The 23,425-nt window shown below is 42.4% G+C and overlaps 1 protein-coding gene across 2 annotated transcripts; it reads left to right on the top strand.

The window, feature by feature from the left end:
* The first annotated feature begins 1,387 nt into the window (after positions 1-1,387).
* Positions 1,388-19,034, top strand: LOC131224744 (glycerol-3-phosphate 2-O-acyltransferase 4-like). Of its 2 annotated transcripts, none has more exons than XM_058220070.1 (2): positions 1,388-2,030; positions 18,133-19,034. In XM_058220070.1, exons 1-2 carry the CDS (start codon positions 1,404-1,406, stop codon positions 19,018-19,020), a joined length of 1,515 nt encoding a protein of 504 aa, XP_058076053.1. In that variant the 5' UTR covers positions 1,388-1,403; the 3' UTR covers positions 19,021-19,034. The 2 variants fall into 2 exon arrangements, with proteins under 2 accessions (XP_058076053.1, XP_058076052.1); XM_058220069.1 differs by lacking the exon at positions 18,133-19,034 and adding an exon at positions 2,680-3,572.
* The last annotated feature ends 4,391 nt before the right edge of the window (positions 19,035-23,425 follow it).

Below are 23,425 nucleotides of genomic sequence, written 5' to 3'. Positions count from 1 at the left end.
TTTCTGTGGTGTTAACCGTGGGAATCAATATTACTGCTGCTTTCTGTAGTGTGGTCCATTTCAGCACTGTAACTGTTTCATATTTGTTCTAACATACTAAAATGATCTGAAAAAATAGTTGAACGGAGTTGATAAAATCCATATATTACGGTGGACCCCACAGAGCCCCTGGACGTATTATCGTCCACGCATGGGCAGGACGCATTCCGAATCCAAATTCTAAGAATGTTGTCATGCGGAAAGGTGATTGTCTTTTTTCACTGCAGGCTACCGGACGCGGATTTCCTGCCAAAGTCTTTTAGTAGTAAGTTTCTGGGCTGAGATGTTAGGGGGGCCACCGTGATGTTTGTAAGAAATTCACACCATCCATCCATCTTGAGAGCTAATTTTAGTACTTGTGACTAAAATTAAGTGGATCGAAAACTCAAGTGGGCAGGTGGGCTGCATGAGATGGTCAGTGACTACCATTTGAAACGTTAGTATGACCACAAAGTTTCATATCAGCTAAGTTTACGGTGTTTTCACTTCATCCAGTGGATCACCTTATAAACGGTTTGGATAGCATATAAACATCAAAGCAGATCCAAAGAAGGTTTAAATGGTAGGAAACTCTTTCCCAGGTTTTCCCCTCGTATGGCCACGTTGAGTTATGAATCCATCTGACTTTTGGTATCACGTGTTAAATTGATCTGGGAAAACGTATGGACGGTGTGGATTTTTCAAAAACATCAAGGTGGGCTCAACATAGCATCCCATAAACTTCCTGAGAAAGACTTTCGGAGTAAATCCGCGTCCCAGGCTACCTCTGTCAACGTCAGATTCCTATGAACCGTTGCAAATTTTCAGGTGCTTTTATCTATTGGCCCATCCTAATTGGACGCGGATTCCGGGAATTTCGCAGGAGGTTCCTTTGCTTGGATGCTAGTTAGGCCACAGTGATATTTGTGACCCGGAGTAGCTTTACTGGGCTCACCTTGATGTTTATATAACATCCAAACCATTTACAATGTCATTCTCACTGGGAATAAGTGAAACAAAAAATATTTAGGCTGATATTAAACTTTTGGGTCCACACAAATGTTTCAACCGTGGTCACTCAATCCCCACGTTTCCCTTTTGTGTATCCCACTTGAGTTTTTTTATCCATCTCATTTTTATTGTAGTTTACTAAAATTATCTCACAAAACGTATGGACAGGTTGGATTTTTCAAAAACATCACAGTGGACCCCACATTGCATCCCAACAGAGGAACTTATTGCGAAAGCCTTTTGCAGGATATCCGCGTCCTAATAGGATGGTACGACCCTTCTGTCCCTATAAAAGCTGCTGTGTCGAAACTCAGTGCTAGTGTTTTTCCCCCCTCCGCCACTCTTCATACGCACACATACACAACACTACAACAATGCCCCCCTGCGTCCCCAACAACTCCTCCATGGCCTCCTGCAGTCCCATCTTCCAAGAAATCCAGACCGTTGTAGCTGATCTTGATGGCGGTCTCCTCATCTCTCCGAATCCCTTCCCTTATTTCATGCTCATCGCCATCGAGGCCGGCAGCCTCCTTCGCGGCCTCCTCCTCCTCCTCCTCTCTCCTCTCATCCACCTACTCTACACGTTCGTATCCGAACCAACAGCAATCCAGCTCATGATCTTCATATCCATGTTTGGATTGAAGATCCGAGACATTAGGACGACCGCACGTGCCGTCCTGCCAAGATTCTATGCGGCGGATGTCCGCGAAGACAGCCGGCAGGCATTCAGTGGCATGTACGGTAGGAGGATTGTTGTGACATCGATCCCGACGGTCATGGTTGAGCCATTCGCGACGGACTTTCTTGGTGCTGATAGAGTGCTGGGAACAGAGATCGACGTACATCCTAAGTCTTTGCGGGCTACGGGGTTCGTTAAAACTCCAGGTGTGTTGGCGGGAAGATGGAAGAAGTCGGCAATTAAGCAAGAGTTCGGCGAGGAATCCCCGGATTTGGGGATTGGATGTGGAGCGTCTGATCATGATTTTGTGTCCCTATGCAAGGTTTGTTCTTTTCTACTCATCTGTTTGTATTCCACTCACTTCAAAACTTGTTGACTCGGTCCCAACTCAATCTAACTCGCTGACACTAGCTAGTGTTTGGTGCTCTGTGGGCCCCACTATAAATTATGTATTTTATCCATGCCGTACATCCTTTTTTTACAGATAATTTTAGGTCTTAGTATAAAAAACGAGAGGGATATAAATCTCAGGTGGACCACACCACAGGAAAACAGTAGTGATTCGATGTCCACCATTAAAATCCTCATAATGCCCATTGTATTGTTTATTTGACATCCAATCTATTGATTAGGTCATACAGACCTAGATCAATGGAAAAAAATAAAGATCATCTTGATCCAAAACTTTTATGTCCCCCAAGAAGTTTTTAATGGTGGACGTTCAATTAACACTGTTTCGTGTAATGTGGTCTACTTGAGATTAGAATATACCTTATTTTTTGATCTTATACGATAAAATGATCTAAAAAATTAAATAGATGGACAGCCTGGAGGAAACACATGCATCATGGTAGGGCCCACAGAGAAACGAGCCCTCATTGTGTAATTGTTACATATTTATAAATACATGCAGTCGTAGCTCCGAAATATTTCTCACAGCTGACTTACATATGTCTACATGGTCCAACCAGGAGGGCTACATTGTGCACCCGGACAACAGTTCAGCCATTCCTGTCAATCCAGACGACCTCAATCTCCGTCTCATCTTTCACGATGGCCTTCTAGTTCAAAGGCCCACCTATCTCAACGCCATCATCACCTACCTATGGAATCCCCTCGGTTTCATCCTAGCCATCATCCGAATCTTTTTCCTAGTACCACTTCCCCTATCCATCATGCACCGTTTATCCAGCTTCTTTGGCCTCAAGCTTATAACCCGCGGCCTACCTCCACCACCACCCTCCTCAGGCCCTCCTGGCTTTCTCTATGTTTGCAATCACCGCACAGCCATCGATCCTCTCGTCATCTCAGTTGCCCTCAAACGCAAGATTTCATGTGTAACTTACAGTCTAGGCCATTTCTCTGAGCTCATGTCCCCCATACGCACGTTCCGATTATCACGTGATCGTGGAACTGTCACTGCTCGCATCTCAGCTCTCCTCAAAGAAGGCGATCTCATCATTTGCCCTGAGGGTACCACATGCCGTCAACCCTTCTTGCTTCGCTTCAGCGCCTTGTTTGCAGAACTAAGCGACCGGATCGTGCCGGTGGCAGTCAACATCAGGCAGGGCATGTTCTTTGGATCGACAGCCAGGGGATGGAAGTCCATGGACCCGTTCTTATTGTTCATGAACCCTAGACCTACGTTTGAGATCACGTTCCTGGACCCGATGCCAACCGAGATGACGTGTACGGGTGGAAGGCCATCGATCGACGTGGCGAATCATGTGCAGAGGATGTTGGGTTGCACACTAGGGTTTGAGTGCACCACACTGACTAGGAAGGATAAGTACATGATGCTAGCGGGCCATGCTGGAGTGGTGGACCATTCATCTAAAATGGAGCCCACCAAGAGCCAGTGAACACTTTGATTATATTAGAGGGTGATTGTGTTTACTTGAAGAATGTATATACTGTTTATAGTAATTTAGAATATATTGTAAGAGTGAATTTTTTTACAATTAATATGGATTGTTCAATTTCCTAGCAATCAATTGGATCACTGGGATGATGTGTTCAAAGCCATTCTTAAGTAAAACATGCAACCAAAAGTGGCCACTTGATGGATGGTCCGGATTGGATGGTTAGGATGATCTGATTCAGTAAATTCTTGTGGAACACATACAATTAATGGTGAGGTTGACATGGTGCATGATTGGATAGATAGGTCGTCTGATTAAAGCAATTCCTGAGAAGGACTAGTAATCAAAAGTGAGACCCATGTAATGGATGGTCCAAAATGATTACCAGATTCACTATGCTATAAACAATATGGACTGTCGGTGATGGTTAATTAGTGTTGTCTAATTGAAACGATGCATGAGAAACCAATGAAATCAAAGGTGTGGCCAACTTAATTGATGGTCCATTTTGATGATTATTATACCCATGTTACTACGAAGTAACAATATGGGTTGAGGCTAAAATTGAAGCATATCCAAATCTCAAGTGGACGCACCACAAGAAACAGTGGGGAAAATGATGTCCACCGTTGAAATTTTCCTAGGGCCCACAGTGATGTTTATTTGTCATCCAACCTGTTCGTAAGGTCACACGCGGAAAATAAAAATACCAGCTTAGGTGATCACACAGACATGAGTAAAAGGAAAACAAAAAATATCAGCTTGATCCAAAACTTTTGTGACCCCTAAGATTTTAATGGTATGTGTTCATTTCACACCGTCTCCTCTAGTGTGGTTCACTTGAGCTTTTGATAGTCTTCGATTTTAAGCTCATACGTTAAAATAAGCTAGTAAAACGGACTGGTGAATGGATATAAGACACATAGCTTATGGCGGGCCCCACAGAGTTTGCTCAGAGTTACCTAGTAAGCAATCCGATTTCATTATCCTAACAGTTGATCAGATGGTTAGGATGATCCAATCCAATCATTTTTTAGGAACTCATCAAATCAAATGTGGAGCCCACATGGTGACGGTCGGGTCCAACTCAATTTGGTTTCCCAGATCGATTGGGTCAGGCTAGCAAGGTTTCGGATCGGGTCGAGTTGAGTTCGGGTTAGGTTCTTGAAAAAACGGATCGAGTAGAGTTGGACCCAATCCGATCCGACTCAACTCGATGCCACCTCTAATGGATGGGATGAAGCCGAGAGGGATCCATAGGAAGGTGATGATGGCATTGAGATAGGTAGGCCTTTGAACTAGACAGCCATCGTGGAAGATGAGGCGGAGATTGAAGTGGTCTGAATTGACGGGAACGGCTAAACTGTCCGGGTGCACAATGTAGCCGTCCTGGTTGGACCATGTAGACATAAGTCAGCTGTGAGAAATATTTCATGACCTATTACTACAAGTAGTTATAAATCTTTTGTGTGCCCCAGTTTGTAGTTGTGGGGTCATGGTTGGTTTTTCCAAGACACTAATCTTAGTGCCCTATGGAAACGTCCGGGCAGGGCTCTATGGGACCCACCGTGATGTAAGTGTTTTATCTATGCCGTTCATCACTTTTCTCGGATCATTTTAAGGTTTCTTCCCAAAAAAGAGGCAGGTCCACACGTCCAGTGGACCACACCAAAGGAAGCTACTTTGATAGTAACATCCGTGCCGTTGAAACCTTTCTAAGGGCTGCAGTGATGTTTTTTTTACCATCCAACCTATTCATGAGATCTTGTAGACGTGGATGAAGTGAAAACACAAATATAGTCTTAATCCGAAACTTCTCCAGCTCTCAAGAAGTTTTTAATGGTGGAAGTTCAATCCCCACTCTGTGGTTCAATTCAACCTTCGACCTGCCTCATTTTTTGAATAGTATCTTAGAATGATAAGAGGAAAACGATGAACCACGCGGATAAAACACTTACATCATGGTGGGCCCCACAGATCCCTGCCCGGACGGTAATTCTTCCGGGCTAGGGTAGGACGCAATCAAGTCCCATGGAAACGGATTAGTTACTCACCCTGCCATGGCTAGTGGTCGGTGTTCCGTGGACCCCACCATGATGTATTTCTTTCATCCACTCCGTCCACCCATTCTTCCATTTCATTTATGCTATGAACCCAAAAAATGAGGTTGATCCAAATCTCAAGTGAACCGCACGGTATTTATTGAACACCCACCATTAAAAACTTCTTAGGGGCCACGAAAGTTTTTGATCGAGCTAATATTTGTGCTTTCTCATCATTGAGGTCTATGTGACCTAATTAACAGATTGGATGGAAAATAAATATTACAGTGTACCCATTGAAATCAAAATCGCCTTATTTCTTGCCGTGCTATCATAATTATGCAGAGGGGTAAAGTATGTCCTCTCTTGCTATCATTAGGCGGAGGCGTAAAATGGACTTTTGGGTGAGAGAAACTGAAGCTTTTAGGGCGCGTTTGGGCAGCGGGATTAGAAGGGATTAAGTGGGATGGGATTCATCTGGTCCTGTGCCAATTCCACTCCATGTTTGGGAGGAATGGAAAAGCTTGGAATTAGATTAGATGGAATTGCATTGGGTCCGTCCTAATTTCACTTAATGTTAGCAAGTTGTGTAGGTTCCACCATGATGTGTGGCCTATATCGACACTGTCGATCCATTTTTCGAGATTATTTTAGAGCATGGGCCAAAAAATCAGGTAAATCTAAAGCTTAAGTGGACCCCACCATAGAAAGCGACGGGGATTGAATACTTACCATTGAAAACTTCTTTGAGACTACATAAGTTTTGGATATACCCATTTTTAGGCCCATGCCATAAAATGAGGTTACAAAACAAATGAACGGTTTAGATATAACACGTGTGTTATTCTTAGTATTTCAAATGATGGTTGGTATATCCATTTAATGTACTACCGTATTACCAACAAAGCATAGCATTAATCTTACCCCGTGGCAACATAGGACAATCCCCGCCATGGGTAATAATTATGTTTTTTGAATCCCATCCCACCGCCCAAACACGCCCTAAATGAAATTGCATTTGGCCCCATGTAATTCCATCCCGCATTTGGACAAGATGGGAAAGGTTGGGATTAGGTGAATTGGAATTGCGTTTACCTCCATGGAATTGCATTTGATCTCATACAGGAATTATATGGATTTTGATATTCACTATCACATGTAGGCCTTACATTGATGCATGCTTTTATCCATGTCGCCCATCCATGTAGGCCTTACATTGATGCATGCATTTATCCATGTCACCCATCCATATACACCATTTACTCGTGACATTCTGGTTATATATATGTGTACCAGTGAATGACATTCATTGTGAATTTGATCCGTTGATTACAATTTTATATTCCACCAAACATGATTTTGCTTAAACCAGAGTTTTCCATAGCAAAAATTTTATTCCTAACATGGGATTGGATGGCTACGATACCATGGTATTTCCATACATGCAATCATTGTGCAATAGTGATGTTAATCCCATCTAATGCAATTCAATACTATTCAATTTCAATGACCAAACACAGGCCTAAGTGACTCAAAGTCTATTAAGCTATTATTTCACTGTAGTTTTAAAAATGCAGCTTCTGATATGAAAATAATCTAAAAGCAAGTACTTATTTGTCAGTGGTTCAAAACAAAGGTGGCAAGATGACAATAATTATAATTATTAAATTGTCAAGTCAAGTTAGCGAGTCAACCCAACCTCAGGTGGATATGAATCCAGTCCAAACAGTTAGATATGCCACACACAAATTTAGGTATGGGCAAAAAAATCAGACCGATCAGTGATTCAGGTGGGCCACATGAAGGGAAACAGTTTGGAGGGTCATTGTTGCCTTATACATTGTTTTTAAGATGTGGTCCATCAGATGGGTTGTTTTTCAGTGCTCGCCTATAGCTAAATGGTTGGAGTGGATGTTTGACATACATGATGGTACCCGAGAGGGCTAAACCACCCATTCCATAAATGATGTTTACTTGGATTGAAAGCTAGCCTCCCCGTAGTAGTGGAAAAGCCCTGCAGGCACACCATGGTGCATCTGTTTTATCAACGCTGCAATTTTTTCAGATCATTTTACGGAACTACCCCAAAAAATGAGGAAGATCTAAATCTCAGGTGGACCACATCACACGAAGCAGTAGTGATTGAATACCTACCATTCAACTATTCCTAGAGCGTATTGTAAATTTTACTTGCCATAAAACCTGAGGATAAGGTCATACAAACATGGATGAATGGAAAACAAAAATATAACCTTGATCCAAAACTTTTGGGCCTGAAGTTTTTAATGGTGAGCCTTGGTGCACTATTGTTTCCTATGGCATGGTACACTTGAAATTTAGATCTGCCTCCTCTTTTTAGTCATGTTGATAGTGAGCTAATAAAGTGGATGGACGACGTTGATAAAACATATGCATTACGTATTACGGTGCGCTCGCAGAGCAAGTTAGTGAATGGTGCTACCTAGAAGGCATTTTGGTAATGGGGTTGTTTAGCTCGGTGGGCCCAACACCATGTATTTCAAACATCCACTTCAATCATTAGGTGGGTGACCTAACTTTAGTTGTAGGGCTAAATAACTAATGATTTAGGTAGATTAGGCTATTAAAAATTAGGCACCACTCTCGCCCTCTAAATTGCCTCCCTTTTTGTGGCACAGTTGTATTATGGATAGGGTTTTATTTTTGGAACCTAGGTTCATACTTTAGCATGTCATGTAATGGTTGGAGCGGATTACACGTAATCATCACCATTGTGTCTAAATTTTATTTTTATTTTTTTATAAAAAAAAAGAGAAAAAAAAGTCATGGATAGATGTCTCCTCCAACTGGTTCCTTACCAAGCTGAATTTTGGGCCCTACTGTTATAAAGTGCCTCGCCTGATGATCGGAGTAGATTTTACTCGTCGTGGTGAGCTCTACATCAGCCGGGCACACTTTAAGACCCTATATAAGGTCTATATGGTGAGAACCCGCATTGTTCAAATTTCATCCCGTCCATCCATTCATTTTGCTACCTCATGTTAAGACATGAGCTCATAATTGAGATAGATCTAAAATTCAAGTGGGACATATGACATAAAACAGTGCGGATTGAATACCCACCCTTGAAACATTCACTGGGCGCTAGCTAATCTATTCAGTTTTCAGTTCATCCAAGTGGGAATGACCTCACGGACATTTTGGATGGAAACGGATTGGCTACTCCCCCCGCCACCCGCCAATGGCTGGTGGTGGGTGCTATGTGGGCCGCACCATGATGTATGTGTTTCATCCATGCTGTCTGTTTATTTTTCTAGATCATTTTATGGTATGAGACCAAAAAATGAAGTATATCCTAATCTCAAGTGAACCACATCACAAGAAATAGTGTTGAATGAATGTCCTCTATTAAAAACTTTTTGGGGCGATAAAAGTTTTGGAGTAAGCTGATCTTTGTCTTCTCCCTTCATCAGGGCCTATATGACCTAATCAACAGATTGGATGTGAAACAAACAGTACAGTGGGCCTTAGGAGGATTTTAATGGTGGATATCCCATCGTTGTTTTCATGTGGTGTGTTCCACCTGAGATTGATATCCCTCTCATTTTTGAGATCATGGATGAATGGAATGGATGAAACACATACATCATGGTGGGGCCCACAGAGCACCACCAGCCACGGGGCTGGTGGCAGGGGAGTAGCCAATCCGACCGTTTCTATTTTGGATGGCATATAAATGTCATGGTCTGACACCCGAGAAGATGATATTAGCATTTTCCTCACCACCTTTTTTCCATCGTACGGCCCATTGAGTTTTGGATCTACCTCATTTTATGTACTGATGTACTAACATGAGCAGGAAAAATGGATGGACCGGTGGATTTGTCATAGACATCATGGTGGCGCCACCTAAACTTCATGCGGTCCGGTTGATGTGTCCATTCATAAGAGATTTGCCAATCACACGCGCGTAGACAAGACAGCTAATGCCCATGCAAAGTCATATGCCAACATAGCAAACACGTGCAATATTTAAGCCATCCATCAGAAAGATACCACCATCGCTCACCTACTGAATGGACCACCTTTGTCTTTGGACACCAACATCTATGCTGTGAGGTCGACCCGATGTATGGCTTGGATATTTCACCTGTCTACTGAGCTGGCATATGTGGCTGCTTGTGCATTGGTTGACCCGACCACGACCGAATATCTTACCAGATCAAACGGACCCACACCCGTTAAAATCGACTCTGTGGCTCAACCAAACCCAACTGGTTGACAGCGTCATTCAGCAACTTGGAAAGCTGCCGATAGCAACTCTAAATAAAAGCATGCTCAGCCAAATCCATCGTTGTTGCCTGACAAGCACGATCTCAGTCATTAATTGCTGTGTCCTGAGAAAGAGGTGAAAGATAACGACCACTATCAACTCAGGCCATCAATAGCTTTGAATAATATAGCCAGACAACATACCATGCAAACTCAAAATTTTAAAGCTCATGAAACCTAAACCCTAAGGTGGTACTCTTCTATAAATTATTTCTTCAAAATCCAAGTGTGGCCTAAGGCTCAAAAATCGATTTGTGATTCAAGTGGGCTACACCAAGAGACATAGTTTGGAAGGTGAGTGTCCCCAGTACACTTTCCAATCATGTGATCCACTTAGCCACCAACACAGTTTTTCATCCTAAGTTCTAAAATTAGGTAACTGACCTGCTGATTTGAGTGGATTTCAAAAATTCATGATGGTGGAGCCCACCCCAACTACATCATCCTTTCCTTCAAATTTAGGCTGAAGTCTTTACATGGACTGCATTTGTACAGTGAGGCAGTCACCACTCACCATCATTTACTGTGGTGCTAAGAGTGGAGCCCGTCCTGACATACGGGTCTTATCTACGCCATCCATAGATTTCTCCAGCTGATTTTAGGGCATGATCCCAACATTGAAGTATTTCCAAACCCCAACTGTACCACACCACAAAACGGCCATTGATAATGACCTATGTTCACCATTGAAACCATCATAGGGCGCACAGTACTGATATTTATTTGTCACCCAAACTTTTCGTCAAGTCACACATACCTAGATAAATGGAAAACACAAATATCGACTTGATCCAAAGCTTTTGTGGCCCCCAGAAGATTTCAATGGTAGGTGTTTGATTTCTATTGTTTTGTTTGGTGTGGTCCACTTGAGCTCAGGAAATGCTTCAATCCCAAAATGAGCTGGAGAAATTTATGGAAGGCATGTATAAAACACATACATCATGGTGGCCCCATAGACTCTTCACACCAAGTCGAAGGGGGTAGCCACAACCCTCTACAATAAAAGTCCCGGCTTGGGTCCCACCATCATGTATTTTTAAAATCCACTCCAACCAATAGATCAGTGACCTAATTTTTAAACCTGCAGATGAAAAACCAGCCTCACACGTGTTTCATATAGTCTGCACAATTTATTTATTTTTTTAAATGTGTGTATAATGTTACAACATTCACCCTCCAAACTGTTTCCCTTAGTCCGGTCCACTCAAATTACAAATAGGGCTGATATTTAGGCCTTGGGCCCAATATGGGATGATGCATTTGGCGGTCACTAGTATTTCACATAAACATTGTAGTGGAGCTCACTTTAACCGGCCAGTTACTAACCATAAATAGACATTTACAGCCCAGTGCACTGGAGACCATGGCACTCTACGTGTACACACCCCTCAGGGTAAGCTTCCCATGAGGTCAAGATCTGTGGGCCCTACTGTGATCTATGTCAGATATCGTTACCATCCATTTAATGAGTCCCTCCTAGACTATGGGATATCCCAAAAATCAATTGTATCTTGAAGTCAAGTGGGCCACAGCACCTAAAACCATGTAAACCCACAAGTTCCGAATATAGGTGAAAGTGTGACCCTACACACAATAAATGGCCAGAATGTCATAACCATATTTTAGTGGGCCCTATAACTGATCATGATGGTTTCCATGGATGGGTATCTACTTTCAACTATTGTAAATGATTTGGTCCATGTAAATCATAGATTGGCCTGAGTTTTAGGCATGTGGCCTACCATGGATGGGTGCATCTAAATAGATGAGGTGGATAACTGACATAGATCAAAGTGGGGCAACATACCTCGACTTGATAGGAAGCTTTTATGAGGTCGAACACTTCATATAAAACCTTCAAGAGAGGAGAAAATTACCACTGTAGACCCCACCTTTTACCACCGTCTTTTATAAAAAATCCAAAACTTACCTTCCCAACTCACACCTTGCACGCACGAGCAAAGCATTTGAGGACGAAAATACCCCTGCTTTCGTAGTGATATTTCGTTTGTTAGGACCTATAGCTACGGATTATAACCGTAGCTATAGATAAAGTAAGCATGAGTATTGCTGTCCTAAAATGCTCTGTACGTACATGCAAGGTCTAAGTTGGGAAGTTCAGTTTTGGATCCTTCGTAAAAGATGCTGGATAAAAGGTGGGGCTTACAGTGGTAATTTTCTCTTAAGAGTTTTCACTCTCTGTCTTCGTACTCTTAGAAAGTCCACACATGCTAGAATTACCCTCCACATGATCACATCATAATTCGGTCTCACCAGCATGCTCAGCCCCCACATTCAAGTTGAGTCTACCCATTTTGTTTTTCTTTCATCCTGACCATAGGTGTTGGACCTCGGTCCAAGTTACAGTGAACCACACCTGTTACATGATGGGCCTGACTGTGGAATATGGGTGTTATACCTTGGAGGATCCCATAAATGACCCTCAAAACAATGGTTAAATGAGATGTGCCATTTTCTAATTAAAATAATAAAATTATCAAAAGGTTGAAATACTCTAACATGAGAGATATCCAGGTATCCTCCATCCATAATGAGGCCTATCATATAAACGGCTTGGATCATTGGAACACGATCCTAGATCCAACGGCTACAGCTACACGTAAAAATTTGCATTACATAGGGTTATAATGTAGAAAACCTCCATGGATGATCTATCCATCTACCAAAGTATGCAATAATAAGACATGACAATGAAAAGATATGATGGGCCCCACATATAGCTTAACATCAGACAAGTGGCACATATGGTTGAGTGATCTGTTCCATTGATCTGGTGAGGCCCCAACATCTGGCATTGGCCTAAAAATGAGGTAGATCCAAAACTTATGTGGCCCCAAAGAAGTTTTGAATGGTAAGTATTCAATCCCCGTTGCTTTCTTTGGTGGGGTCCACTTGAGCTTTAGATTTACCTGATTTTTTGGCCCATGCTCTAAAATAATCTCGAAAAATGGGTGGACGGTGTGGATATAGCCTACACATCATGGTGGGACCTACACAACTTGCTAACATTGAGTGAAATTGGCACGAGACCCAATGCAATTCCATCTAATCTAATTCCAAGCTTTTCCATTCTTCCTAAACATGGAGTTTCTTCTCAAACATGGAGTGGAACTGGCACAGGACCAGATGAATCCCATCCCACCGAATCCCTTCTAATCCCACTGCCCAAACAGGCCCTGAGGGATTACAAAAGAAAATAGCTTGGGTGAGGGCTTCATTCCTAAAAGCTTTGTGCAATGTAGTTTATCATAGGCCCTCAGATCAAATCCATCTGTTGAAATGGTGGTACTCTATTGATTCACTGGGCCAAGAATCAGGTTAATCTAATGGTTAGATGGGCCACTGTTTTGAAAAGAAATGTGTACGTCTTTGAAATATTTGGCTGAGGTTTTCTAACCCATCTAACTGTTTCTAATACTGGGGCCCACATATTGAGTGAACCAGATTGATTTTTGGTAAAACACGGACAAGGTTGGCAGAATCTGAAGACGTAGAAGTGCTGAGATGTCGAGTGCACAGTAAATCACATCTACAAGCAGAACCTCCCTTCTACAAGCTTCCTCTCTCTCTCTCTCTCTCTCTCTCTCTCTCTCTCACACACACACACCTTTGATAGCCCTAAACCCTTTAGCAAACCCTTACATAGCTTTAGGAAACCCTCTTGCATTCACTAGAAAAATCCTATGAACTCCTATTTATAGTTTAGGCAACTCCTTTCCGCACCATGGCGAAAGTCGCCTCAAATTTACACTATCCACATAAAATGCGGACATGAATCTATGTAACCTCGACTGGTCGAGCGGACTCCTCGACTGGTTAAGCAGCATGGAAGAATAAACTCAATTTGTCGCTAGACTTTGAGTCGAGCATCACTCGACAGGTCGAGCGACGAGGAGAAAATCTCCATCAAAACTCTCCCTTTTCGACTCAGGAGGAATTCACACTTTTCAAGCTAGCCCGGTTTCTACAAACCTCAAATTTGCCCTTCAGCAAAGCCTTGATCATCATGTCTGACCCATTATCGTCCATGTGGACCTTCTCAAGCTGTAACATCTTCTATTCCAAAGTATTCTTGATCCAGTGATACCGAATCTCTATGTGCTTCGACATAGAGTGTTAACTTGGATTCTTACTCAAGTATATATCACTTTTACTATCGCAATAAACCACGTGTTATTCTTGCTTCAGGTTAAGTTCCTGTAGGAACCTCTTTATCCAAAGCATCTCTTTACATGCCTCTGTAACTGAAATGTACTCGGCCTCTGCCGTCGACAATGTTACGACCTTCTGTAGCTTGATCTTCCAAGAGACCACTCTCCCTGCAAACGTGAACATGAACCCCGATGTACACTTTCTAGAGTCCATGTCACCTGCCATATCTGCATTTGTGTAGCCCTCTAACATAAGTTTTCTGTTACCATAGCATAGGCTCAACCTGAATGAGCCTCTTAGATACCGTAGTATTCATTTCACCGTATCATAGGTATGGTTTTTATGTAAGGATTTCATCTCCTCTTGCATAACTTTCAACCACTCCCCCTTATGCTCATTGGTTAGGGTTTCAGAATAATCTTCTGACTCTCCCCCATCAGTGAGCATAATGTACTCATGCGGCGAGTACCTATTGGACAAATGTCTGTCCCTAAATGACCTTCTCAACTGTGGCTCAAGAGGTGAATCAAGTAGGGGCTACTCCCCCTAACCATCTTCTGTAGGAACTTCCTCGTCCTCTGCACCTTACTGTACTTCCCCATCATCAAGCACCACGGGAGGAATAACTGGATCCATGTCTTCTAGCTCACCTGGACTAGGCTAGTTCTTCTCTGGCTTATCAATGTCTTCTATACACTGATCTTCAAAGAAAACCATATCTCTGCTCCTGATGAGCTTCTTCTCGGTCGGATTAGTCAGTAACCAAACTTTTCGTCACCGTACCACAAGAGCACGCACTGCCTGATTTTCATATCGAGCTTGGACCTCTCGTCCTTTTGTACGTGAACGGATGCCCTACATCCAAACACCCAGAGATTACTGTACAATGGATCCTTTCCAGTACACACGTTCTTGGGTACTTCTCCATTCAATGGGGCTGATGGAGACCTGTTTATCAAATATATTGTCATGTTCATTGCTTCTCCCCAGAACGTCTTGGGCAACTTTGAATGGGATAACATGCATCTGATTCTCTCAACAATGGTGCGATTCATTCGCTCAGCTACACCATTATGTAGGGGAGTCTTGGGAATTGTCTGTTCATGCCGTATACCTAGGGACTTACAATACTCATGAAAGTCACCGATGTATTCACCACCATTGTCAGTACAGATACACTTCAATGATCTACCTGTCTCTCTCTCCACTAGAGCTGTACACGAGTCGAGTCGAGTCGAGTATCGCCCTACTCGTACTCTGCTCTTAACGCGCGAGTGCTGCTCGTACTCGGCTCTACTCGGCCAACGAGTATGGACTCCCTGCTCGTACTTTACTCGCCCGACTATGAGCCGAGTACGAGTAGTAAATGAGTCAAGTCGAGTCCGAGTTTTCGAGGTGAGTTCGAGTACGAGCAGAAATCGAGTTGAGTAGAGTGTGAGTTTTCGAGGTGAGCTCAAGTCAATTGGAATTCGAAGTTAAACTAAACAATAAAATATATAAAATGCACATAATTTATAATTAAAAAACTTCGATAATTACATTAGCATATTTACATTACATTGTTCACTTCAAAATGACAATTTATTACTAATAACCTCCATAAGATGAGTGTCTTCTTGTATTGTTATCTGATCCATCGAAATTGCTATCTATTTTTTCATATATAAATTGGTTCACTTCCTCTGAGTCAGAAGGCGAAGAGATTTTTCCTTCGTGCTCTTCTACACTTTGAACTAGATTTTTTAACTTATTTTATGTGAAGAATTGTATGTAGTACCCAATGCCTTATAAAATTCACCGAGACGAGTCAGAAATTTGAATTTGTTACTCTTTTTCTTCTTCTTGTTTGTCGTACTCTAGTAACTCGACCCTGCTTCAACATTGGGTTGTCTATGACTCGAATATCGCTGAAGTCTAGAAACGTCTTTCATACTGCGTTTTAAGGCGAGTTGGAATTGTTCTTCCTCCAAAGCTTTTAATCTGGCTTCCTCCTCTACATCTTCAGTGGATGTCATTCGTGTACTAAATCCAGAAGCAAAAGGTTTGGATGGAGTGGAAGGTTTTCTATTCGAATCTAACAGAGCTTAAAAAAGAATTTGGACATCCTTGAGGGCATTGGGGCATGGTTTTGCATCACCACCTCGACATGACAAGTATAAGCGAAAGCGATTAGTCTTGTTTACTGTTAAGGGTCAAATATTGCATATCAAACCCCAGTTATTACCTGCTTTTACGAACATAATATTGTTTAATGTCTTATTTTAATCGTGTTTGTGGTGCAAGGTGAATTTAGGAAGCTTGGACTGAAAATGATGCTGAATGCATGGAATTGACGTTCCGAAGCTACCAAGGCAAGGGACGGACCCCAAGGGACTGAGATCGATGGATTTACATGCTAGAGATCCGAGAAAATCGAGAAACTGAAGCTCAAGTGGCCAGAAATTGGTCCAGAATGTAAGATTATAGGGTTCCCACCATCTGGTTGGCTCGAAACTTCATACATGGCCTGAGGACCATAAATTAACCGTACACGTCGAATTTCAGCCATTCGATCCCTGTGAAAGTGACCTAGTGGACAGATCATCTCATAAACCATTGATTTTGGGCCCGCCTGATATCTGGATATGCTTCAAAATTGGTATCAATAGTTTAAATGAGATGAGAAAAAGGATGGACGGATCAGATCTCTCAAAAGCAGCGCAGTGGATCCCACCTATGTTGGGTGTGCATGGTGCACAAGGGTACACCCATGTGCACTAAACAAGAGACCAGGTCAAACTGACGTTGACCCGATCTCTTTCAAAAAAGGAAAGAGGCATTTTTGGCTGCGAAACAGAGATCATGAATGATGTTTCGTGGGCCTCCAAGATCCATGTTCTGGATGATTGGGACCGTCAATCAGGCTTGAAAGGGCCCTATGATCATGGCCTAGGTGACGAAATCACAGAAGGCAGTGAATAACAGTTATTAATCTTCCAAACACAAGATAGATGATGGAACTATTTGATTCCATGGGCCACACCGAATTCGATCGGACACTGACCATGTCCGAATGGTTTTTCGAAGAGAACGCAATGGACGGAGTGGATTAATATTAGGATATACCTTATTTCTTGAGCTCATACCATATATATATATATATATATATATATATATATATATATATATATATATATATATATATATATATATATATATATATATAGGGGAAAAGGTACTGTGTGCTCAACCTCACGATAAGCTCCCATGAGGTGAGCTGTGTAGGCCCCACCGTAATGCGTGTCGACCATCAACACTGTGCATTTGATGGGTCCCCTCTAAATTATGGGATATCCAAAAATCAGGCATATACGGAACTCAGGTGGGCCATACCATCTACAATCATGTGAAGACACCATTAAAACATATAAAAGCACTTGGTGGGGCCCACCCGCGTTTTGAATGCTGCTGAAACTTTGTATGAACCCTCATCCAAGTGGGACACACATAATGGATGGGCTGGATTTGCAAACCACATTTCGGTGGGCCCAAAAAATGATTATGAATGTTTTAATGGTGCACAGCCCCTCCCCACTTTTGTATGTGGTGTGGCCCACAAAAGTCACAGATTGACTTTATTTTTGAGACCTAGGCCCACGATGCAATGGTGCATCTGATTGATGGGGTAGATGTTTGAAACGCATCACGGTGGGGCCCACACAGCTTGACCTCATGGGACGTTCCCATCAGCTCGAGCGCTAGTACCTTTTCCCTATATATATATATATATATATATATATATATATATATATATATATATATATATATATATAGATGGACAGCATACATGAAACACATACATCATGGTGGGGTGGGGCCCACATAGCACCGACCACTGAACATTGGCTAGTGGCAGGGTAACTAGCTAGTCACGCTCTCACACAAAAGAAATAAGCCCTCATCGTGTGATTGTTACATATTTGATTATAACTACCTGTAGTGGTAGCTCACGAAATATTTCTCACAGCTTACTTACATGTCTACATGGTCCAACCAGGAGGGCTACATTGTGCACCCGGACAATTCAGCCGTCCCTGTCAATCCAGACCACCTCAATCTCCGTCTCATCTTCCACGATGGCCGCCTAGTTCAAAGGCCCACCTATCTCAACGCCATCATCAACTACCTATGGATTCCCCTCGGTTTCATCCTAGCCATCATCCGAATCTTTTTCCTAGTACCACTTCCCCTATCCATCATGCCCCGTTTATCCAGCTTCTTCGGCCTCAAGCTTATAACCCGCGGCCTACCTCCACCACCACCCTCCTCAGGCTCTCCTGGCTTTCTCTATGTATGCAATCACCGCACAGCAATCGATCCTCTCGTCATCTCAGTTGCCCTCAAACGCAAGATTTCATGTGTAACTTACAGCCTAGGCCATTTCTCTGAGCTCATGTCCCCCATACGTACGTTCCGATTATCACGTGATCGTGCAACTGACACTGCTCGCATCTCAGCTCTCCTCAAAGAAGGCGATCTCATCATTTGCCCTGAGGGTACCACATGCCGTCAACCCTTCTTGCTTCGCTTCAGCGCCTTGTTTGCAGAACTAAGCGACCGGATCGTGCCGGTGGCAGTCAACATCAGGCAGGGCATGTTCTTTGGATCGACAGCCAGGGGATGGGAGTCCATGGACCCGTTCTTCTTGTTCATGAACCCTAGACCTACGTTTGAGATCACGTTCCTGGACCCGATGCCAACCGAGATGACGTGTACTGGTGGAAGGCCATCGATCGACGTGGCGAATCATGTGCAGAGGATGTTGGGTTGCACACTAGGGTTTGAGTCCACCACATTGACTAGGAAGGATAAGTACATGATGCTAACGGGCCATGCTGGAGTGGTGGACCATTCATCTAAAATGGAGCCCACCAAGAGTCAGTGAACACTTTGATTATATTAGAGGGTGATTGTGTTTACTTGAAGAATGTATATACTGTTTATAGTAATTTAGAATATATTTTAAGAGTGAATTTTTTTACAATTAATATGGATTGTTCAATTTCCTAGCAATCAATTGGATCACTGGGATGATGTGGTCAAAGCCATTCCTGAGTAAAACATGCAACCAAAAGTGGCCACTTGATGGATGGTCCGGATTGGATGGTTAGGATGATCTGATTGAGTAAATTCTTGTAGAACACATACAATTAATGGTGAGGTTGACATGGTGCATGGTTGGACAGATAGGTCGTCTGATTAAAGCAATTCCTGAGAAGTACTAGTAATCAAAAGTGAGACCCATGTAATGGATGGTCCAAATTGATTACCAGATTCACTATACTATAAACAATATATATGGACGGTCGGTGACGGTTAGTGTGGTCTAATTGAAACGATTCATGAGAAACCCATGCAATCAAAGGTGGGGCCAACTTAATTGATGGTCCAGAGTAACAATATGGGTTGAGCCTAAAATTGAAGCATATCTAAATCTCAAGTGGACCCACCACAAGAAACAGTGGGGAAAATGATGTCCACCGTTGGAATCTTCCTAGGGCCCACAGTGATGTTTATTTGTCATCCAACTTGTTCATAAGGTTACACCGTGAATAAAAGGGAAATAAAAATATCAGCTTGATACAAAACTTTTGTAACCCCTAAGATTTTAATGGCAGGTGTTCAATTCACAGTCTCCATTAGTGTGGTCCACTTGAGCTTTGGGTATGCTTCGATTTTGGGCACATACCTTCAAATAAGCTGGTAAAACGGACAGGTGAATGGACATAAGACACAACTTATGATGGGCCCCACAGAGTTTGCTCAAAGTTACCCAGTACACAATCCGATTTCATTATCCTAACAGTTGATCAGATAGTTAGGATTTGATCCGATCAAATCATTTTAGGAAGTCATTAAATCAAATGTGGAGCCCACATGGTGGCGGTCCGGATGGATGATTGGAGCCATGTTCCTGCGAACGGTGTAGGACGTTTATAAGCTTGAGACCGCGAGTAATAAGCTTCGGGCTGAAGAAGCTCGACAAATGGTGCATGATGTATATGGGAAGCGGAACTAGGGGATGCGGATTGCGTCCTACCCCCGCCCGGACGGTAACCGTCCGGGAAGGGCTCTGTGGGGCCCACCATGATGTAAGTGTTTCATCCACCCGTTCATAATTTACCGTCCGGGCAGGGCTCTGTGGGGCCCACTGTGATGTAATTGTTTCATCCACCCGTTCATAATATTTATCGGATTATTTTAATGTATGATCCAAAAAGTGAGGCAGGTCCAGGACGTAAGTGGACCACAAAGTGGGGATTGAACGTCCACCACTAAAAATTTCATGGGAGCTGGAGAAATTTCGGATCAAGCAGATATTTGTTTTTTCACTGTGGCCCTTAGAAAGGTTTCAACGGTAGGTGTCATTATCACTGCAGCTTCCTTTGGTGTGGTACACTGGAGCTATGGACGTGCTTCATTTTTAGGACTATATCTTAAAATGATCTGATAAAATCGATGAACGGCGTAGATAAAACACTTACATCACAGTGGGCCCCACAGATCCCTGCCCCGCATACTGAGTAAACTCTGTGGGTTCCACCGTGATTTAAATATTTTATCTACTCCGTCCATCCATTTTATCAGATAATTTGAGGGCTTGACTCCAAAAATGAAATATATCCAAATATAGAGTGGACCTCACCATGGGAAACAGTGTGAATTGAAATTCGTTGAAAATTTCTTGGGGCCCACAGAAGTTTTGGATCAAGCCGATCTTTGTGTTTTGCCCTCCATCTATGTCTTTGTGATCTTATGAACAGGTTGGATGACAAATAAACATTACTGTAGACCCTAGCAAGGTTTCAACGGTGGAAGTCATTATTCCCACTGTTTCCTTTGGTGTGGTACACTTAAGCTTGGCATATTTATATTTTGTACTCAACCACTAAAATGATATGGAAAAATGGATGGACGGCGTTGATAGCCCACACGCATTCATATAGGCCAACTGAGTTTACTCAGTACAATAAAAGGGTACTGAGTAACTCAGTACGCAATCCGATTTTGGTGATTATGGCGTTGAGATAGGTGGGCCTTTGAACTAGACGGCCATCGTGGAAGATGAGATGGAGATTGAGCTGGTCTGGATTGATGGGAACGGCTGACTGTCTGGGTGCACAATGTAGCCCTTGTGGTTGAACCATGTAGACATTAGTCAGCTGTGAGAAATATTTCCTGGGCTATTACTATAGGTAGTTATAAATTTTTTGTGTGCCCCAGTTTGTTTTTGTGGGCCTGGTTGGTTTATCCAAGACACTAATCTTACGGCCCTATGGAAACGGATGGGCTACTCACCCTGGTCGGTGCTCTGTGGGTCCCACCATGATGTATTTGTTTCGTCTTTTCCTCCACTCATTCTTCCGGATCATTTTATAGTACAAGCCCAAAAATGAGGTTGATCCAAATCTCAAGTGGACCGCACGGTTTTATTGAACGCCAACCGTTAAAAACTTCTTAGAGGCCACAAAAAGTTTTGGATCAAGCTAATATTTGTGCTTTCTGTTCATCGAAGCCTATGTGACCTTATTAATAGATTGGATGGAAAATAAATATCACAGTGGACCCCATTGAAATCAAAATCACCATATTTCTTGTCGTGCTATCATAATTATGCAGAGGGGTAAAGTATGTCCTCTCTTGCTATAGTCTATTTGACCTAATTAATAGATTCGTTGGAAAATAAATATCACAGTGCACCCCATTGAAATCAAAATCACCATATTTCTTGTCTTGCTATCATAATTATGCGGAGGGGTAAGGTATGTCCTCTCTTGCTATCATTAGGCGGAGGAGTAAAATGGACTTTTAGTGAGAAAAACTGAAGCTTTTGGCGCAAAGTATTAGATGAGATTAGGTGGGATAGAATTGCATTTGGTCCCCTACAATTCCATCCAGCATTTGGACAGGATGGGAAAGGTTGGGATTACGTGGAATTGCATTTAGTCCCATGGAATTACATTTGATCTTATGCAGGAATTCCGTGGATTTTGATATTCACTACACATGTGGGCTTTACATTGATGCATGCACTTATCCATGTTGTCCATCCATATACACCATTTACTCATGACATTCTGGTTATATATGTGTACAAGTGAACGACATCCATTGTGAATTTGATCCGTTGATTACAATTCTATAGTCCACAGAACATGATTTTGCTTAAACCAGTGTTCTCCATACATGGGATTGGATGGCTACAATACCATGGTATTTCCATACATACAATCATTGTGCAATAGTGATGTTAATCCCATCTAATGCAATTCAATACTATTCAATTCCAATGACCAAACACAGACCTAAGTGACTCAAAGTCTATTAAGCTATTATTTCACAGTAGTTTTAAAAAGGCAGGTTCTGATATTAAAATAATCTAAAAGCAAGTACTTATTTGTCAGTGGTTCAAAATATAGGTGGCAAGATGACAATAATTATAATTATTAAATGTCAAGTCAAGTTAGCGTGTCAACCCAACCTCTGGTGGATATGAATCCAGTTCAAACTGTTAGATATGCCACACACAAATTTAGGTATGGGCCAAAAAAATCACACCGATCCATGATTCAGGTGGGCCACATGAAGGGAAACAGTTTGGAGGGTCATTGTTGCGTTATACATTGTTTTTAACATGTGGTCCATCTATGGGTTGTTTTTCAGTGCTCACATAAATGGTTGGAGTGGATGTTTGACATAGATGATAGTACCCAGGCGGGCTATACTTGGATTGAAAGCTAGCCTCCTCGTAGTACTTCGGTGGAAAAGCCCTGGAGGCACACCAAGGTGTATCTGTTTCATCAACGCTGCAATCTTTTCAGATCATTTTACGGAACTAGCCCAAAAAATGAGGAAGACCCAAATCTCAGGTGGACCACATCACACGAACCAGTAGTGATTGAATGCCTACCAATCAAATATTCCTAGAGCATATTGTAATTTCTATTTGCCATAAAACCTGTGGATAAGGTCATATAGATATGGATGAATGGGAAACACAAATATAACCTTGATCCAAAACTTTTGGGCCCCCAATGAAGTTTTTAATGGTGGGCCTTGGTGCACTATTGTTTCTTATGGTATGGTCCACTTGAGATTTAGATCTGCCTCCTCTTTTTAGTCATGTTGATAGTGAGCTAATAAAGTGGATGGATGACGTAGATAAAACATATGCATTACACATTACGGTGCGCTCACAGAGCAAGTTAGTGAATGGTGCTACCTAGAAGGCATTTTGGTAATGGGGTTGTTTAGCTCGGTGGGCCCAACACATGTATTTCAAACATCCA

This window comes from Magnolia sinica, chromosome 14 (assembly GCF_029962835.1).
Source record: "Magnolia sinica isolate HGM2019 chromosome 14, MsV1, whole genome shotgun sequence".
NCBI classification, from domain to species: Eukaryota; Viridiplantae; Streptophyta; class Magnoliopsida; order Magnoliales; family Magnoliaceae; genus Magnolia; species Magnolia sinica.
Note: the sequence above shows the minus strand (reverse complement) of the source record. Positions and strands in the feature narration are given on the sequence as shown.